At 33.1% G+C, this 21,381-nt stretch overlaps 1 protein-coding gene across 6 annotated transcripts in view; it reads left to right on the top strand.

The window, feature by feature from the left end:
• The window catches only part of ATP8A1 (ATPase phospholipid transporting 8A1), an 87,275-nt gene that overhangs the window by 18,270 nt on the left and 47,624 nt on the right, over positions 1-21,381 (top strand). For 2 of the 6 annotated variants that reach the window (XM_088524753.1, XM_088524756.1), the window contains 9 exons: positions 3,975-4,044; positions 4,743-4,870; positions 8,462-8,573; positions 9,452-9,617; positions 10,144-10,271; positions 11,973-12,050; positions 14,118-14,206; positions 16,947-16,991; positions 19,291-19,363. In XM_088524753.1, coding sequence (XP_088380879.1) covers positions 3,975-4,044; positions 4,743-4,870; positions 8,462-8,573; positions 9,452-9,617; positions 10,144-10,271; positions 11,973-12,050; positions 14,118-14,206; positions 16,947-16,991; positions 19,291-19,363 — 889 coding nt within the window. Of the gene's footprint in view, positions 1-2,086; positions 2,161-3,974; positions 4,045-4,742; positions 4,871-8,461; positions 8,574-9,451; positions 9,618-10,143; positions 10,272-11,972; positions 12,051-14,117; positions 14,207-16,946; positions 16,992-19,290; positions 19,364-21,381 lie in introns of all 6 variants that reach the window. The other 4 variants (XM_088524755.1, XM_088524757.1, XM_088524752.1 and 1 more) reach the window with 3 other exon arrangements.

Genomic DNA, 21,381 nt, shown 5'->3' on the forward strand with positions numbered 1-21,381 from the left:
ATTCTGTTTATTCTGTAATATATACTTCAAATAATTTCATGTACTGAAAGTGAGACTTCATTTATATGTAATTTAATACTGTGAAAATTACATGGGCAATCAGATATTGTTTATCATCATTTCCTTGGACAGTTTTATTTAAGAAATTCACATCTTCTTATGTGGAAGATGCACATTTTTCAACATCTATTTGATCAGGTCAATAGAATAGTCTTTTAGTTAAGATTATTTTTAAAAGGTCAGCTGTATTTCACTTTCTTAGCTCTTTTACCTTGAAATTACATCTGGTTTGTGATAAGAGTGGAATCATTACTGAAATATATAATATGTAATTATGGATTAGGTATAAAACTTCTATGGTCCCATTAATGAATCCAGTAATACATGCATTTATAATAATGTCAGTATCCTGCATGCATCTGTGACAGATTCCAGGTGAATACTAGTGCATGCTTTATTCCAATTACCACTATAGCTCAAGATATAGTGTAGTTATTTATACAATATTTTTAACTATTTATTATCAAATTTAAATAGATAATTCTGTTAATTCTCCAATGGTCTTTATTTGTTTATTGCTAGTGTATATCATAACTTCAGATGTTTTCTCAATATAGGTATCTTCCCTAAACCTTCTCTGCTCTGAGAAGCATTTGTAATTTCTGTTGGTGCTTCCACACCAATATAGTCATGGTCAATACACAGTTTTGCAAGAACAGTTGTTCTACTGCCTGATAATAGCTTCTTTCATGTCAACTGTCATGAGCTAATCCTCATGTCTTCTGTTAGCGTAGGCAGTTTACATCATCTCGGAATACTTCCATTATGCTCCCCTGAAAAAAATCCTGGAGTTAGAGAGTAGAGTCTTTGAGCAGATATCTTAACTCTTGTGCCTTTTTCAGTCTGGAAGGACCCTTGTGTTGCACTGTTCTCCAATCGTATACGTACACACTCAAAAACAGAAACTGCTTGTAAAGCCTTGTTTCTGTGCCTCCTCCCTCGCCTCCCCTGCCCTAATAATCATACACTGTATCTTGGTATATTGAAATAAAATTTAGGTGCTACTGGACTTGTCGGGACTCTTATCTCTTCTTTGCTTCACCTCTTTTTTTTTTTTTTTTTTTTTTTTTTTTCATTTTTTCAGAACATTGTGTCCGAATTGTATTCTTTTGTCAGACTTTCTTCTAGGATCCAACTTGCCATGATGACTCTTTGATTCCTGATTACTTCTCTGGGTCCAATTTTGAAATTCTTACAGCTAAAACTTCTTTCTCAGTGGTACTACGGGAGGCCTGTTGTAATCTTTCTTTCAGGAGAGAACCTTCTGCCTTTGCATCATCTCTATCTGCTTACTAACATGTACTTCTCTTCTCAAAGTTTCATCTACACATGGCCACCAGGAAGACCATGTCATCCGTTCTGGTTTTTAGGTGTCTATTGCTGGCAGTGTACATTTTAGACTTCTACAATAATCAGAATCTGTGGTCTGATTTTATTTCTAACTAATATAATCTACTTCTTTTTGCCAACAATAAAAGTTTCTGTGGAAAGGGGGGATCTTAATTATTTTAGGAAACTAATCTCTTGTGGTGGAAGGACTCAAGACTTAAGGCTCCAAGGCTTAATTCTCTTTTGTTCTGTCTAGTTCAGTGTAAATTGAAACTTACAGAATTGAAACTGAAGATCCAAAATCATTTTCAGCATGTCTACCTCTAAGAGTTCTTGTCACCTAACTCCTCAGGAAAGTTCATGGAAAATCTTTTGTTGTTGTTTTTTTTTTTAATATATGCAGTGAGAAATAAGCAAATCGTTTTATTTTTAGTGTTCAATATCAGTATTCTATGCAACTTAAAATTGATGCTTTAAAATAAAACACTTCATTTGAATAAAAATGAGAATATTTTAGCTGTTTTCTTTCTGACCTGATTAAAATAGATTTTGAAAAACTCGTCCTCAGACATTTTAATTAACAATGTATTGTTCGTATAATAATTTCAAACTCTGTCTTTTTGTCTTTGTCCATTTGTTTTATTTTTTCCCGTCACTTATTTTTCTGTTCTAATCATTTTTAAACTGGGATGTGTAGGTGGCAGTAGGGGAAGTAGTGAAAGTGACCAATGGGGAGCATCTCCCAGCTGATCTCATCAGTCTGTCATCAAGGTTAGAATAAACTAGTTGCACAGGACATGTGTACGTGGGTCCTCACATACCAAATACAAATAAAAACCATGGCTTCTTTGGTAATCTTTGCTTTGCTGTTCATGTTCCTTAAACAAAACCCACACCTTTTATAAATTCAGAAAAAGTTCAGGTGATAAATGTATAGATCGTTACAGTGCAAATGCATGATAACACTCCAAGAAATGAAAACTTGTTTCAGCCCTTCTCTCTATTTTCATGTTACCACCATTGAATTTTATCAGACAAGTTCTCATTAAGCACACAGTAAAGCACTAGGATAACCATACGTTTAATTCCTTAAAACAAATTAAGAGGACTGTACATGTTCATAACAACTTACTATTTTCCATGAAGAATGTAGCTTTGCCGGGGTGGTGGAGGACCCTCTGCACAGACGTGGCTGTTGCACAGTCTCTGCTGCATGCAGTGGCCCTAGCAGCGCTGTTCTTGTGTATCGTGACAGTGCATGTTCCTGGGACATGGCAGCTTTACGCTCGTGTCTGCATTGCTACTGCGCTTCGTTCTTACCCCTGACAAATCCATGGGCCTGCCTTGATCTAAGTGAAATCCATGTCTTTTGGAGGTCGCTGCTCTCTGCTAAAGTAATCCGAATTAAGCATGTGTCTCACTTGAAATGCCTCTGCTGCCTTAGTCTGTAGTGTTTCTTAAAAGTGCTTCACAAAAGTACTGTTTGTTTTCTGTTTTTTAGTTAACTCATAAAACTACTAGAGTTGGAATAAAGGTGGGATATAGGGAACAATCTAAACAGAAGCTGTTTACATTTTTAGAAAAGTTTGCCAAGGAGAAAATATTAGCCTGAAAGGATTTTTTGGTAATGATTCATCACATTTTAATGCTTATACCTTACAAAAATATATCAGAATAACCTACGCAGTTTTAAATTTTTAATGCAATCATTAAGATACCAAAACATCATTTAATGTTAGATTTAAATGCTAGAAAAGAAGGAAATTACTAGAAGTTTTAAAACACTGTACTAAAGTGTTTTTCTTCTGATTGTTACACATTTTTATGACTCTTCTGCATCTTTATGGGGATCAAAGCTTGTTTCTACCGTAGGTATAAATATTAGGAAGTCTGTTGTTGTGTCCAGAAAATGGCAGCTGAGAGGAATAGTTGAGAAAATTTTCTGTATTTCCATTTTCTTGATATTTATACAATTCGATTTTTCTAAATCATAAATGTAAGAATATTTTACAAAGTTCAAAATTGCTACTACATATTATACCTCAGTAAATAGTATTGAAAAATATAAATGGAAAGGATAAGCAGCTTATCAGTATATGCTAAAAGAATAAACTATTCATTTCTGTGTGAACTTAAAAAATGTATTTAAAACTTCTTAAAAATAGCATTAAAAGAACAGATATTTTGAAGCGTGTACTATGGTATCCATAATATATATATTTTTCTTTTGCAATAAAACACTTTACAATAAAACTTTCACATCTAAATTCTTGCTGAAAGTACATTTTTTGCCTGCATGTAAATTTAATACAAGAGCTTAGAAAACATTGACTATATACAAGATTTTTATCAGTGTTTGATCCAAGAAGACAAGTTTTGGCAAACTGCTTTCTGGAAATGTAAAGCACTGTTAGTGACTTTGTAGATTTGATCATAAAGTATTCTAATTCTGAAGTTTTGATGAACATTTGAAGAAAAAAACAGGATCCATAAGTATTAGATGATTAGATGTATTAGATGAGTATAAAAAAATCTGTGCACTTTTGCATTATAATTTAAAATAAAGATTTTTTTTTTTTGTATAGTGAACCACAAGCTATGTGCTACATTGAAACATCAAACTTGGATGGTGAAACAAACTTAAAAATTCGACAGGTAGGAATTTCATTGTTGAATATACTGCTAAAATTGTTTTTAGTTTATCACTGCTTGTTTAAAACGGTTTTCTATAGCTTGCCAAGAGAAATATGGAAGCCCTTTAAGAAAATAACAGGAATTTTAGAAAGCTATGACATTTTAGAAGTTTGAATAAAAAATGTGGATTATGAATGTTATGTATTCAGTATATGTATGTATTCAAGCAAAAGGAACAAATACTGTCTCTTAGGGCATTGTACTTTGTTTAGGTTTTTTCTTTGATAGATTGGGTGGGAGAGAAAGCTTTGTAGTTTGGACATTGGCTTTGGTTTTAGAGGACTGCTCTGAAGAAAGAATCTGATAGTGCCAGAATTGCCCTTGAGGGACAGACAGAGAAGTTGCAGATGACAGCCTTTAATTAAACGTGCTATCTGGATTCTGGGGCAAAATTGCTGAGTTACGTGGTTGAGTGTTGGGAATTATGACCCTGCTTCCATCAAGATATTTCAAAATATCAAGGTGACTTTTTCACTGCCTATAGCCACCAACAGCATAATGTAATTGTCCCATTCAACTCCAGTGGAGGTGGAAGTTTCTGCTTTAGATACTAGTTTGCTGGTCTTGCATTATCAAAGTTACAATACAATATAAATTAATATACATTAATATTTTGGAAAGTGGTTTATAAGATCATGCCAAACAAATTTTGTTTACAGGGTTTGCCACTGACATCAGATATAAAGGACATTGAAAGCTTGACGAGACTTTCAGGCAGAATCGAATGTGAAAGCCCAAACAGACATCTCTACGACTTTGTTGGAAACATCAGACTGGATGGGCATGGGTATGTAAATTTGAAGAAAAAGATCTCAATAGAATCTGGTATATGTTGTTATACTACTTAAAGTATGAATATTAAAATATTTATTCATTTAAGACTAGAAAGGGAAAATCTAATTTCTTACATCTATGACTTGACTTTTTATACTAGATGACCTTCAGCTATTTTCTAAATAGCTATTTTTAATACAAAGGAGTAGTTATAAACTTTCTAAGAGTATTTTGGGATTTGTACCTAGTAACTCACTTTTTCTGCATCTCATTCTTTGTCTGTTAAAGCGTTATTATAGAAGCTGAGTATAAAAAGTTTCTTGAGTATTTTCAAGTCTAGAGTGGAAGTCCGCTCCAATTCTTCGAATTTGATATAAGAATGTTGAGTTCAATTGTACTCAGACTACATCTAGAAGATGTGTAATAGATTAATTTCCTGGAAATATATTTCTGTAAAAATAGATAACTTCAGAGTGAGTATACATGCTTTTAAAACTGCTTTGAGAATTCTTAAATACTTAAGTGTTTACCTGACACTGATAGTGTGAGTCTTCTATGGGGTCAAATCTACTATGCTGAACTAGAAGTATAAAATTCGATACTATGTTCAGAATGGTTGAATTCTCCATTCCCAAAGACTGAGTTCTTACAGGATTTTTTGAATTTGGTAGTCTTATTTTTTCCATATAGAATATTACTCATGTTTGTGTTTCTAGACATATATAAATATATCCATATATTATTATCTAATTGTAACATACCTTTTTTTATATTCCATTTTTTATTTGCTGATTTCTTACAGATGCATTCCGGGAGTTTTCAGTCGCAAGAGTGTGGATCTATTATAATTCCACTGTACTTGTCGTTCAGAAGAGAAAAATACTTACCTGTAATTCTTCTCTGAAGGTAATGATTATAATAGATCCACACATCCATTCTTCTTCCCTTTCTAGGGGGAAAAACGTACTTTTCAAAATTGAATTATTTAATTTTAAAATTTGGTTAAGAAAGGAACATGCTGGCTATTATGCCGCATGAATGTGTGGGAGCACGCCATCTGCTGGTCAAGCAATTTATCATCTGAAAAATTCGGTTGTGAAATATTTAGAATATAGTTTTATGCAGTAGGGTAGTTCCAAAAGTGTGGCTCTAATATAATACTTACCTTCAGTGAAAAAGAATTGCAGGTAAGTAACTCTTTTTGGATCCTGGTCTTATTTCCAACCTAAAAATAAGGAATGAATTCTCTTTTTGCACTTATTAGAGGCAGAGCAGATAAAGCCTGTCTAATATATACTCAGATATTTAAAGCCTTCCTTCCAGCAGTTATGGTTTCCACTTTATCCACTGTCATCTTAACACTTTTGCAAGAGCAAAAATATGTTTCTTCCTCTTCTGTTTTCTTTCACTCTAGATAACTGATGGGAATGCCAGATTGCTATATGGTTCATAAATGTTGTAGACTGATAGTCTTTTTCTGTGTCCTTCTTTTTACCTTCATGGGAGAGCAAATTAAAGAAACAAAGGTTATTTTCACTCTTTGGGGTACTCTGTATTCAAGAAATAGAACTCAAATGTAGTTGTTTTGCCTGTTAGCTGTTGTTAGCTGTATCTATGGACTAGAAGAGCCCAAAAACCTTTTCACCATTTCTTCAACTTGTGAGGGTGCTAACTCCTCTCTGCAAGGTGCAGCTCTTTCAGTTATGCTTATGAATGTATAGGAGTGTGTCACTTGGTTTTTGTACAAATACAATTAGCTAGAGAAAGGAAAGAAGTGGCTGTCCTTTGAGAGAGACTTCAAATTTGAAATAATGATTAGAAAAAAGATCCAGAAGGAAAAGTGTGAGCAAATTATAAAGAAGGTCAGATACTGACTCTCCTGACCTAAAGCAGACTTTTTCTTGAAGATTTTCTTCGGCAAACACTTTGATTTGTAAGCTTTCCAAGGTGTCACAGGAATCAAGAGCTCTTAATATAGCAGTGACAGCCCTAGCAGGAAAGTATGCTAAAGGGGTTGGACTTTGTCTTAGCCATAATAGGCAGTTTATATAATAAGTGAATAAGTGAAAGCTTTTTAAACAGTTCTTGAAGTCTTGGTGGGAAAGGTTTGCTTCACTAGAATCACGGATGCTTTTTGTAATGATTTTAAGATGCCTCAATTCCAGGGAAGTGAGCTATTCAAGGTTTTATAATTTGACATGAAAGAGCATACATTCATTACTGTTTGCTTAGGGTTAGTGAATTCATCTTTCCCATGAGGCTGTTACAGAACTCTCTAGCTTTTAGATGCTTAGCTAGGCTGCAGTTTAAACCCCAAGATGAATGAAAATGAAAATCATTAAAGTAAAATATTTTATGGATAAGTTGCCTGTGAATTTCTGTCAAGTGAGAAATTCAGTTAAACAGTGGTTACAAACATGTACAAAACAAAGACACACATGCTAGTTTTTGGCAATAGATGGACTAAGTTGGGAAATAGCAGCATTGTGTTCGGTTTTGTTTCATGAAAAAGCATTGCAACATTTTTCCGGATTAAATACATTTTCTAGTTTCTGCAGGAGCTCATTTCAAAAATATTTACTACCAGTATTAATTTTAAGAAGGAAAAATGTGTCCTTTCCTATTTAATTCCTGTCTTTTAATCTTGTGTGTGGCAGTAGAGAATATCACACTCCAAAAGGAAGAAACTGAAACCTGCTTGTTGATACTGACTTTAAGCTCTTTGTACAACCAAAAATGGATAGCAAAATAACATGATTTCCTCATGAATTCTGAAGCTTATTTATCAGAATTGATGTGCTGTTATTAATTTATGTATAATCTTAATATTGTGTTTCTCTGAAACAGCTACAGCGATCATTGGTTTTGATGAGGATGCCAAACACTAGAGCACTATTGACAAATCTGAAGTGAAAGCTAGTATTTATAGACAGAAAGTGAAAAACAGAGTATTGCTTGTCCCAAGGAAAGGGTAATGAACAAACGACAAATTTGAAAAGTATGTTTAGACTCAGCTGTCTAAATTTAAAGACTATTAGACATCTCCAACATATCTTATGAATTTTTATTCTTGACTTACCTAGTACAGTTTTAGAAGAATAATATAGGTAAATCCAAAACCAGTTTTGAGGTTCAAAGATAATACAGAAAATACAGCTATAAATTCTACGCAATTAATCAGGTTCATAAAGGTTATTTATTTGACAGAGAAAATGGATTAAGTTGAGAGTTCAAAGAAAATTATTTGAGAATTATTTTGGAGAATAAATTATATACAAATACGTGAGTTTCAGTATAAAAGTTCAGAAAAACCTCTAATCATAAAACAAAAATCAGATCTTTAGTCCTTGTATTCAAAATTAAGTTGTAAGTAATGTTTTTTGCAAACTTAAATTTTTGGACATCCCATATGATTTGCTTTAAATTATCAGTTTTTATTTAAGTCAACATGCAAAAAACTTGAAAAATTAGGTTCCAAGAGTATTTGCTATAAGCATGTAAACAGCTAGCAATACTTGAAAAAACAGCTAATAAGCTTTAGTAACTGCTGGTTGCATTTATTCTTTGAAATAAATGAACTGATGATAAAATTGCTTCCTTTTAGTACTGTTCCACTGGGATCTGATCAGATTCTTCTACGAGGAGCTCAGTTAAGAAATACTCAGTGGGTTCATGGAATAGTTGTCTATACAGGACATGATACAAAACTCATGCAGGTTTGTCACTTGGAATTTTTCTGAATAATGTTTTATTACCTTTAGTATCGTTATTACATGGAATATTCTTTAAGAAAGCATGGTTATTTTCAGTATAGTAGTTAAATTGTTCATCTTAAGAAGTAAAATCAGTAGAAATAAAGCAATTTCTTATTATAATCATCAGACAATTGTCAGTCAGTTATCCACTAAGTATTTTACCTACTGGTAATCATATTCAGTGGTATTATTTTGTAATTTGTGTGTGGAAAACTATTTTGTTAGCAAGTTGTATCGTTACAGTTTGCCTGTTCATCTTTTTTTATTTTTGACTGCTCCTAAAACTGTCCTGTTGTGGAGCTTTCTTTCAAGTATGAAGGTAAGTATTCTTGTTAGAAAACAAAGTAAAATTTTACTCATTTGCAAAATGATGAGGAAAAAAAATCTCAGACTGTGAAGATATTTTTCCCATTGTTGTTTGAAATATCCAAATTAAAAGCATTTGTCAAGAAAAAGAAATGTTTTCAGTCTGGTCATGCATGTCTCTTTTTTATTCCTGTTCTGATCTGTAACACCTAGTTTGACTGCTTGACTAGTATTAATTAGCAGTTGTCTTCTATAGTTCTGTTTCGATGTGTGTATATACACTTTTAATGTTTACTAGTAGCTGTTGCTTTTTATGAATGTTCTGTGTGATTATTTAAAGTGCTTGTGATACAAATCTAAAACTCAAATTCATGAGTTTGTCTTTCTTAAGTGAGATAGTTATGCGATATATGATGATGTATTTGTGGAAGAAAACTTAGGGATGCAATAATGTATAAAATTTTAAAGAAAAAGAAAAAAAAGTATGCATACCTCTTATACTGAATATCCACTGTTGGTTTTGTCTCTTGCAGAATTCCACGAGCCCACCTCTTAAAATGTCCAATGTGGAGCGAATTACAAATATTCAGATTTTGATTTTGTTCTGCATCCTTATTGCCATGTCCTTGATCTGCTCCATTGGTTCAGCTATATGGAATCGAAGACATACTGGAAGAGACTGGTATCTTGATTTAAATTGTAAGTTGTAAATTAATAAATTAATATTTTAGTGTTCAGTTGTCTTTGCTATCTGGAAAGGAGGATGTTTAACATGTTACTTTTCCATCAGTCTTTATCATGTGTTGACTGAAGTAATTAGGCTAGGTATGTCTACATTTGCTGTTCCTTTAGAGGACTGATTAAACTCTCCAATCTCATATCTCATATCTATTTTAGGTAGTGTGAATTTACCTTTTTCGTAGTTTCTGTTTGGAGAAGATAGGAAAGTGTGAGGTTAGATAACGAAAATTGGATTTCACAGTCCCTAATTTTAAAAAGGCAAACTTAGTAAAGTCATATTTAGAACTTGATTGCTATGTATAGATATTCTAATGAGGTTATTATCTTAAAATGAAGAAATTATTCAAAGGAGGGAAAGCCTGGGAAGTCTGCTTCTCAGAATTTGACATAATATTTTTTTAAAATCAGCACTGTATGGGATTTGGACTTTTTTTTTTTAAACTGTGATCTTAAATGTTCTATGATGTGTTTTGTTTTTTGGCAGATGGTGGAGCAAGCAACTTCGGGTTGAATTTCTTAACTTTCATCATTCTCTTCAATAATCTTATTCCAATCAGTTTGCTGGTTACACTTGAAGTTGTTAAATTTATCCAGGCGTATTTCATAAATTGGGTAAATATTATTCTTACTGCAATTTACATAGACTTCTAAAATCAAATAGTTTACAAGTAAGGGAAATGATTAGTCAGTCATTTCTATGAATAATTTCTATGATTTCCTATGCCTGAATGAACATTTTCAGATTTTCTACATGAATACTTATTTTAGTTACTGTGAGTTCCTTACAGGAATCTGAGAAGGAAATGATAATACAGTTTTTCTTAGCGTTTCTGTAACAGCACAGGATTCATTTTTGGAGCAGAAGTGCTTTTTCCAATGCTTTGTCCCTTTTCATTCTTAATATTCAGGTATCAAAATTTCAACTAGAATGATAAAAAAAAAACCTGTTTTACAGTCCTGTAGTTTTAAACAGTTTTATCGCTTGTTTTTCTTTCTGAGCTTAGTCCAATTTTTTGTACCTTTCATTGATTTCCACCTCCCTCTCTGACACAGTTCACTGCTTTTGTGCAAAGCCAGTCTCTACTGGTATAATCTTGTACAAAATAGATGAAGATCATTTTGTCGTCTTTTAATTTTTCCCTAGTGAATTGATGGGGTGAAGTATTGACTTTTTGAAGTCATTTATTTGCTTTTGGTATCATGCCTTCAATATGTCTTTTTTTTTTTTCTTCAAAAATAACTTAATGATATCATTCTGAAGTCTCTGATCTGTTTCCTTGATCAAATACATGAAATGAATTTGTGTGTGAGAGATGTGAGGTCATACAAATATAAATAAATGGATATGTACAGTAGCAGGTAAAATGCCTTTTGATTTCAAAAGTTTCATTTTTGCAAGCCGACAACTAATTTCTTCATTTCGTTTGTGCTTCAGCATAAATATTGTTGACAAGTAAGATAATGCAACATAGTTCTTCATTTATATTCTATATCCCAAAACAAATACTTGACAAAGATTTTGGTGGACAGGAGAACAAATATAACCTGGGTTGAATAAATACATTTGTAACTAGTGCTTATACAGAAATCCTAACAAGACACTTTTAACTTTTGTTTCTTTCATTTCACATAGTAGATAGTTATCTTCAAAGATCAATTTATCTTTATCTGAGGCACTGAATATTTACTGACTTAAACATGTTTGCTATGTGTATGGTTATGATAGTGGTATAGAGAAGCTGGTCATCTACAATCTCTAGCACTGTGTGACCAAATCATACATTTTTTCTTAATTTATATTCGTTTTTATTATTAAAAAAAAAAGTTTTAGGTTTCTTGGAACAATCAAAAGAAATAGGTACAGCACGCCTGTGTTCATAATTGTGTGTTCTTAAATCTTTTTTGTTTCAAGAAATAATTATTTTACCATTTGGGAGTGAATGGTGGGGATATAGTGCAAATAGATAAGACTGACTTCTCACTGAATATTACAGTACAGTGTTCCTGTTTATTAGTCTCTATTTTAGATTAATTTGTAATTATTTTCAATAATATAAATTAATGGGAGTAATCTCAGTAAATCTTGAAGCATCATATAGTTTTTTTGTTTTAAAGAGGAAATCTGTTTTCTGTTTGGGATTCTTAAAAATGATATGACTATCTGTGGCTTCCCCTGTTGAGGTGAACAGAAGTAGATAATTTGTATTCATAATCAATTTGTTCTTGTTCATTTAGCTTCTCTATTTAGAAAGTACCATTTTTTTATAAGAAGCTATGGAAGACAAACTTTTAAATATATATTTTTCCCTGTAGGATATAGATATGCGCTATGAACCTACAGACACTGCTGCTATGGCTCGTACTTCCAATCTCAATGAAGAACTTGGACAGGTACAGAGAAATTACCTGCTCCATCTCTGTGTGGAGAATACTGCGAATGTTTTTAAAATCTTATTTATTAAAATAATGTGAAGTTTTACTTCTAAACACATATTCCTGCCTTAGCTTTTGTTTTATTTGCTTATTTCCTTTTTCTTAATTTTGTTGGAGGCATTTCTTTAAAACACTTTGCAATACCTACTCAGTAAATATTTGAAGCCAGTATTAAATGAGCAGAAGGTGTTCTATATATAGATGTGCGTGTGTTAATCCAAAATGCAGAGTGAAGGCTCTCAGTGGCACATTAAATTTAAATCTCTATATACACATGCTATGATTGTGTGTATGTTTGTGTCTGTGTGATCATTTTTTCACACACATTGGCTTGCTCAATAGAGACAATGAATATGCTCAAGAAATGAATCATCATTTTATAAAAAGAAGATTTTTTTCTTTTTTATTTTAAATGCCTTCCCTATTTTTTGCCATAGAAGACTGAAGGGAGTGAAAGACAGTCCTGGAAATCTGGGCTTTATTTTCTGCCTTCTCCTGCAGAGTGCCCGTGCAATACTGATAAATTGGTCAGGCTTTTCACAAGAGATTACTAACTGTGTCTTCGTCATTTCATGCTCTGAGGCATACTTGTAGGAGCACTATGTGTTATATTTGTTGTTTCGTCCGATTGCATTTCCAGTCTAGCTTTAAAAACATACTCCACTTTATGCTTGCTAGTACACTGATTCTATGGAAAAAATAGTATGTGTTTGTTTAATTACAGGCATAGTATATGTGAAATGTACATATCCTTACATTTTCAAATCTATAAATTTACCCAATTGATTAATTCCCTTGTTGAATGGGAATACAAAATTTATTACTACTCTCTGTTATTTTTGCAAAGCTAAGCAGAGAATTTTAGCCATTAGCACCCAGCTTCCAGGATCTAGTGCTTCAGAGACCAGCCTTTTGGGAAAACAGCAACGAACAGCAGTTGTTAACATGTTTAATGTTAGTCCACATTAAGGAAGATGAGACCTTTTGATTTAACAAGTATCTACAGATAGTAGATTTTTTTTGTTCCGCTCCTGGCTGTAAAGGGTTGTATACTCTAGGTGGAAGAGAGACTGTTAAATATTTATTTTATTTCTGTCTCATTTTATAACATCTGTCTGACTTTCTGTCCTTGCAGTTAGCTTGTCATTCACATTCCCATTTTTCCAGCTTACCAGTAGAATTCTGTCATCAAGATCTAGTCAAACTTCTTGGTACCTCCTTTTTCACTTGTTTGCCAGATCCCTAATTTGGTCAAATTTAGATTTTTGTAGGTAGACAAAAGGATAGTCTGCTTAAAAAAAAACAAAAAAAAACAGGTTTCTACTCTAAAGTATGTGTAAAAAAGGTAGTGCTTTGTCCACTGCAATTCCTGCTCTCCCATTCTGCCTTACCACCATCTCTAAACGCACACACACACACACACACAAAATCCCTTTTGAGGCATAAAACCGCTGTGGAAGATAATGTGTTAGTAGTTGTTTTTTGCAAAATCATAACCTATCAGAAGCAGAATCTTTAAGTTGGAGATGCTGAGTAAATTTTAATAATACATAGTGCTACTATCTGCATCTAGAATATATAGTATCATTAATTCCTAGTTAAGAATACTGTGGCCTTTTTAATGAAAATTTTTAATTCATTAAAACTGAAGCTGCAACTTGATCAAAGCCATTGTTTTATGTATTACCTTAAGATGAAATTTGATTTAGATTTAAAGCTATCACAGGCTGTGTATTTTAGCTCAGATTTAGAAATAATTTATGCAGTAGTTTTTGTTGGGGAAATAGCTACGATGTTAGGGAAAGGGGAGATAAAGAGTAGATAAAAAGCAAGATATTGCTTTTATTCTTGCAACTTGATTTTTCTTGCTTTCCTTTTTTAATATTTTGAATTTAAGAAGATAATTCAGTCATAAATACACATTTAACATATTAGCACATTTAGTGTGCTAATAGGCATAAATTTAAATAAATACATAAATAATTATTGAAAGTTAATTACACATTAATTTTACCATTTGTTTAGGTCAAGTACATATTTTCTGACAAAACGGGTACCCTGACATGCAACGTCATGCAATTCAAGAAGTGTACTATAGCAGGAGTGGCATATGGGTAGGTATTTCTATATATACTCATGTCTGTATTTCTGTGCCTTTCTCTTCCTCTGCTTGTATTCACATATATACATAAAGTTAAAGCTAAATTTAAAACAAATTTGTGCTTGGTAGTAGATGCAATGTAGAGTCAATTTGTGATTATGAAATGTTTCTTGTAAGAGGGCTGCAGCTTTTATCACCTCAATTATAATGCCTCTTTTTTGAAACAGAAACGGAAGTATAGATATCAATCACTTAATGTCATAAAGCAACTTCAGTACACCTCTTTCATCTATAGCTCAGCCCGTTTAGTGCTATTATTAAAAAATGACTTCTCACATGTTTGCAAAAAAAATCTGTAGTTGTCCATACTTCGTATTTCATGTAGGCACATGTACGTACGCTAAATGTTATGCAGGATGAATAAGAATTTGGATTGCACGAAATTGGATTTGTAGTTGCCATAACATCTAGTTCAGGTGTTTTTTACGAGTAGCTTAAAAGCGGCTTAACTCCAAATATGGATTTTTAACTATTAAGAAAATTCTCAGAATAAAACTCTCTAAATAAAAACAAAGAATATTATTGCTTAGTGTCCCCGGTTGCAGCCACATTCTCTCACGAAGTGTGTGAAAGCCTCAAAGCTCCAAGGCTGTGATTTGCAAGAACCTTGTAAGAACAATAACTACAGCAGAAATGATTATGTTTTAAATGAGAGCAGTAAATGAAATTCTGGGTCTGGGCAGGTCTCTCTGTTCAGTAAAAGGTAACTAGATGCATATAGAACGTTAAATGTTGGGCAGACACCAGGCAGACAGTATGAAATTTTAAGTTTTGCACTTGTGCTAAAGTTCGGGCTTTTGTGGTTTTGGGCAGGAGCTTTTGTGGGATAATTTTCCACAAGGTCCCTTTGAAAGTTTCCTTTGAATATCTAAAAGTGATTTTGAGATGTCTGATAAAATATGTTTTCTTCTGAAAACTTAGATCCTCAATGCATTAACCACAATGGAGTTTTTTAATTAATAATTTCATTTTTAAAAATACAATTTCAACACTGGTATTTCAAAAAATAAAAACACAAAACTCACACTTTGTTTTGAGCTCATCTTTGAGCACAGGAGCTAGTCTTTTTACTTCAGTGAAACTGCTCTAAACCATCTATTTTCAAAATCTTTTTACAGCAGTTTTGTAAGCTGACGAACACAGTAATGGTAGTGGCAACTAAAATCAACATTTGGTATTCAGTTCATTGTGCATCTTTATCTGAAGTTGATATAGCACAAATTTTCAGACTTCTTTGCAAAAACAGGGTGTTAATGTATTTTAGGAAAAAGTGATCAGATTTTTCTTGCTATGCTTCCCAGCTGCTATTTGCCCCTTTTTGAAAAGACAGTGGTCTTTTTTATGAGCCTTACTCTGTTTATAAAACAGTTTCTCTGTACAGCAAATAACCATTACAGCATCTCTTATGACTGCTCTGTCAATAGATTCATTATTTTCTGTCTGTCTTGGTGCAGGTAGGAGGATGTTGGACATAGAGAGAAGGGTAGAGATGACTTCTGTCTTCCATGCCTTTTCTTTTTAAATGTAGTCTAATTTCTGATATATTTCAAGTAGGGTCATCATAGGCCAGATCTTTCACATCCTGTGGTTAGATGTGTTGGATGGTTTTTGAACTCAGGCAGATAAACCTGCATTAACATAGCACCCAAAGTTGCTTTTTTTTTTAAAGTGAAACTGCAGCAGTTTCCAGCCGTTGAAACATCTTATTGCTTAATTTGGAGCAAACATTTCTAAAATAAAGAACAACAACACCCAGTTGGCTTGGGGATTCAAGCTATGACAGCAAATGATAAGAATTAGTCATGTACTTTTGAAGTAAAAGTGCAAATAAAAAAGCAACAGGGACTGGAGCACTCTTCCAGGGTTCCAGGCGGTCAGATGAAGCGATTGGCCCCGTTTCTTGCTCCTTTTCAGTGTGTGCCTTAATTGGTAAAAAGATGTGTTAGTGGTGGTAGGTTTAATGTGATGCCATGTTAGATGTGATAACTGCTGAAACAAAACCTGTTTTGATACGTACAGGAAATAAAATCACAATACAATTAGATGTTTCAAGTGAAACAAGGTAATATTTCAGCCTGATAAAGATTTCAAAATATTCAAAATGGTGACTTCTTTACAGTGGGCTTTTCTTTAAGCTGTCTTGGACCTAATTGCTACCTCATTTCCTTTTTGCTTTAAAAATACTTCTCAGAAGTCTAGATCGAGTTGTTCTGCCTCAGTTTCTGTGTACCTGCTGTATTTTCTTGCATTAAAAATGAGTATATTCCAAGTTTAGACTGCCATTTACACCTCTGCAGAACAAAGTCACAATAACAGCCTGTTCAACTGTTATGTGTTAGACTTTCACATAGACTTCTATATAATACAGTTAGTTGGTTTGTGTATACTGAAATACCAAACAAGATTCGTAAAGATGGGTTATGCTATTATTTCAGTTGGTGTATGCTAGCAAATAGATAAACCTTAAATCAAACAAAAACTATCCTTTATGTTTTGTAAGTCCTCCACAGAAGTATCATACTTTTTGCAATGGTCTATTGTTATCTAGGTACTGAGAAAATACTCATTAAAATGCTTTTAAATCTCTCTAGTAACAATTTCACTAACTTCTCTTTTGCACGTGATCTAATTGAGTAGTCTTTGTGGTTGTTTTCCCTCTCCCCGTGTCTATTCCTCTCTTACCTTTTGTGCAGCCATTGCCCTGAGCCTGAGGATTATAGTGTTCCTTCAGATGATTGGTAAGCTCTAAGAATCATTTAGTATATGGTGTTTGTTTAAGATTCATGCTTAATACCTGTGAGATAGATCGATTTTTAGAAATAGAGCTAGGTATGAGATATTCTTCTCAGAAGCTGTTTTAGCGTCAAATTGATGGAAGCTGACTGAGCCTTATAGAATTTTATGATGTGAACCCTTGAGTGATTAGACTGGGTACTTTGCAACAGAGTTGTTAATGTGGGCACTGAGCTGTGGTGTAATTGTCCTACTGACAATACAATACAGAATAGCTATTGGAGAAGGAGTTTTGGTTATTTATAGAGGTATTAAGGTAACTTCGACCACATATATATCTGCCATTAACTAGTAATAAGTTAGTAGTAGTATTTGTTAGAAAAATAGTCTAAACTTGAGAGTGAAAAATATGTAATAAGCTATTAACATTTTACTGCAGAGTCTTTGCATATTAGCGCTTCCTGTGTGTGTTTGGGGGTTTTGTATGTTTGTTTGTTTGTTTTGTTTTTATGAAAGCACGCAAGTGCACCTGAGCCAACCTCAGTGTTTTTAACATGAATCTCAGGAAGACCAAGACCTGGCTTCCTTTCTGTTCCCATCTGCATGACACCTTGTACTGTCTTCATTGTTCTTTCCTAAATCAACCATTTTCTATCCTGTTCAGAAATAGCTTAAACGAAAAATAAACATTAACTGGCAGTCTGTAAATTATCATTATATTTGTTGAAAGTCAGGGTAAGATATTGCACCAGAAGCTATGCGGTATGTTGTTTCTTTAAATTTTAAAAGTTTGTGAGAAAAAAAAAATGTTTTGCTAGATTGGAATTAACAATTCTACATTTAAAAAAAAAAAAATCTCACCCCACATGCACCCCCAAAAAATTGCCCCACTAGACATGTGTCCCAGAATTATACATGTTGTCTTGGCCCATTTCTTACAAACATATATGAGCACTTTAGCTGTGCACAAATGAATGGTTTTATTAAAATAAAAGTAAAGCTTATATAAAATTAAACATATTTGCTCATATAATTCTTGTTGTTTCCAAGTGGAAAACCTTGAACTGGTTTGCAGTTTCTTTTTAGAGCTGAGAATTCAGAAGTTAATTGATTTTGCTACTGCAGATGAGATCCATACCCTGAAGTTTTTCTATCAGAAAGCTTTAAGCAATGAAGTTTGAACCTTGAACACTAAACAAACATAACATGTTATTATTGAAATTGTTAAGTTTCAGCTCTTAAGACCCAGCAGCTTTGTGATTTTTTTTAATAAATATCATTGAGAATACTTTGGATTTTTCACTCATTGTAGGCTTTTACAAAAAGTGGTCCTTGAAAATTTGTGTGGAGGAGATACTGTCATTTCAGATTTCTTCACAGCAGCTGACTCCAGCAGCTCTCTTCTGTTTCCATAGAGAACTTCTAGACTTTGTGGCTTAGGTTGTGGTTTAATTTCCAGTGTAAGACACTGGCTATGTACAGGCTAAAACTGTGACACCAAGGCAAATTCCAATATAACTGAAAAAAGAATATTCTTTCTGTAAACTAAGCTCACTTTTCAGCTTTTTTTGTTTCACGAAGGTGCCTTGTCTTTGCCTTCAGACTCAGGTGCCTTGTCTTGATGTTCAGCACTCACTGGCAGTAGCAAGTCTGCACCAGGATGTAAACAGGCCCAGAAGTATTTAGTTTTTGGAGTCCTTAGCTTCAACCAGAAGCCTTGAGCAACATGGGAGATGTTTGTGTGATCTTTCGTTCTCCGGAACTCTCCCCGCCTTGTCTCTGTTTAGTCCCTTTTGCTTCACCACTGTTGCTCCATCTTTATGCATCAATTTACTAGGTTCCTTTTTGTTAATGGGCAAAGAATCTCCTTTCAGACTTCCCTGATATACCATCTCAGTTTATTTTAACTCCCAGCTTTTCTGTAAATGTTTGCAAACCTGTTTTGGAAGCTGCTAATTTCTCAAATGTTATTTCCTAAGTCATATCTTCTTTGTGCCATCAGTAATGACCAGTTGTGTATGTTAGTAGATTTTCACTTCATCCTATGTTATCTGGAATCAAAAGAAAGACTTCCCTGCATTTAGGGGTATTTATGTAAATCAAACTTGTCAAAGCTAGATAAATGTTGTTAGATATGTAACAAGCACCTGTTCATTTCAGTTTCTTATCATGTGCAATTGCAGCCGCAGCACTATGCTGCAGCGCCTACAGAGCTAAAATGTTTGACCATGGCACAGTTGTGTAGATGATCTACAGATTATTAAGAGCTTGCTAATGGTGTTCACTCTTCTTAATTATTTCTAGGCAAGGCTCACAAAATGGAGAAGAAAAAACATTTAGTGACTCATCATTACTGGAGAATCTTCAAAGCAATCATGTAAGTGATACAGAAACAATTACTGCTATTTTGTGAAATCAAACCTTGGCTTTCAGTAAATCAGAAGATTATTTTATTTGAAGAAAGTAAATTAAGTACTTGCACAAAACCTATGCATAATCGTGAGTACATTTTTAATTGTTCACTGTGAATGTGTGTAACTTAACTAGATCCATCTAGAACTAATGTTCAGCATTAACTTGCAAAGAACCTTCTTTTTGAGGGAATTTCAGACTCAGAATTTCTGAGACTGAAATATAGTGGTCTTACACTGTGGATTATTTAGCTATTTGGGTATTTTACCCCTGTTTCATCCTAAATCATGCTGCTCATATGTTTGTCATGCTCTCCATCAAAGCTTGCAGGGTCCGTCCTGTCAACTTACCATCTTGACATGATTGAGTATTTCTGTGCAGGCTTGGTTAAGAACAAGGAATTAACCATATACATCTCTTTTGTATATGTCTTTGTTTGAAGTTGGATCAAATCAGATAATTGGACTAAACAGATATTACAGAGTCCTGATATTTGCTGCAGAGAAACAGTACATTTCACAGTAGGTTAATGGTTTAGTTTGTAATTTGATTATGAAACAGTCCAATCATTAACACTTTGTCATTTGTACAAGAAATGTTTTTAGCTAACAAAGAACACCTGTCTGGAATCCTTAAATTGTTCAGTCTCTATATGTGAAAAGTAGAAATAGGTTACCATTTTTGCTTAATGGTTGTCTTCCCCTAAGGGTAATATAAGGGTAGCTGGCAAATAGTGAAGCATTTTCTTCCCACAAATGTGACAGAGGCAGAATTTTCTTATGCAGAAATACACAGGCCACTTTAGGTGCTGGTAGTGTAGGCTGTTTAAAATTTGAAAAAGCTTTCGTATGACTACTGTTGTTTATAGAATCCTAGGTGTGCAGGTGACTTGAGGGAATATTGAATCTTGAATGTTTCTTTACAGGTGTATTAAATCACTATAAATATGCATTAAATCTATATAAAATAAGCAAGGTGTTTTGAGGTCTTTAAGAAAAAAAAAGGTGTTTTTATAAATTTTAAAGTGTTCTGAAGTGTTTTCAAAAAAAAATGTAACTGAATTTTTTTAATCATTTGGTAGAGAATTTGGGGCTCTCATTTGAAGATGGAAGGTACCTGATCCCATGTTTGATTATAAAGAGCTTTGTCTTGATCCAAGTTATAAAAGTTCACCCATTCAGTGTTCTTATACTCTGGAATTGTTAGGTCTTTCCAAGATTATTATATTTTATAGAGTATTTTTTTTGTTATTCTTAGTGTACAACTAATCGAAATAGTAAAAATATTCTACAGAGAGTCTCAGTTTGAGGTGGCAGCTCTTTAATCTTATTTAGAGAAAATGCTGTTTTTGTTTGTTTTGTTTTGAAGGAATGCTCAGGAATTAGTTCCTTTGTTTTGCCAACTTCGGTTATACTAAGCAGATATATGAAGTGAACCACACTTCAGATATAATAAGCATTTTATTTGTATTGGCAACAAATGTCAACTGTTTTGAGTAGATCTATTTTTTTCCCCTTACTCCCTTGATTAAACCATTTTAAATTCTTTTTTTTTTTTCTTTTTCAAATTCTGTTTGACGGTATTTTCTCTTAAGTTTAGAGTTTGGTTGCTACATCTTCTAAAGGTTCTTAAAAGTTGTCAAATACAATATTACAAAAAATAAATACAAAGTGAGTATTTTAATTAAAAAAGACATATTCAAAGAGACTTTAGTAAATAATAAAATCAGTTATGAAATCATTTTAAAGTAAATCTCTTTCAGTATAGGATTCAGGTTTACCTTTCCTGTAAAATGCTTATTTGAATTATTTTACAGTTTCGGTTATTTCCTTTTGATGGTTATGATAGGAAGTGACACTAAATAATGTCTGTATACTCTATATTGAAGTAGAAACAAGAAGTTACTCTGCGTGCTGAAACTGGAAGATAAAAGATGTCTGTTTTATTTAATTATTGATTTAAAAAAAATAGATTTTTCTTGAC

Source organism: Tinamus guttatus, unplaced genomic scaffold, assembly GCF_059628265.1.
Source record: "Tinamus guttatus ecotype Peru unplaced genomic scaffold, ASM5962826v1 Tinamus_guttatus_pri_ptg000213l, whole genome shotgun sequence".
Lineage (NCBI taxonomy): Eukaryota > Metazoa > Chordata > Aves > Tinamiformes > Tinamidae > Tinamus > Tinamus guttatus.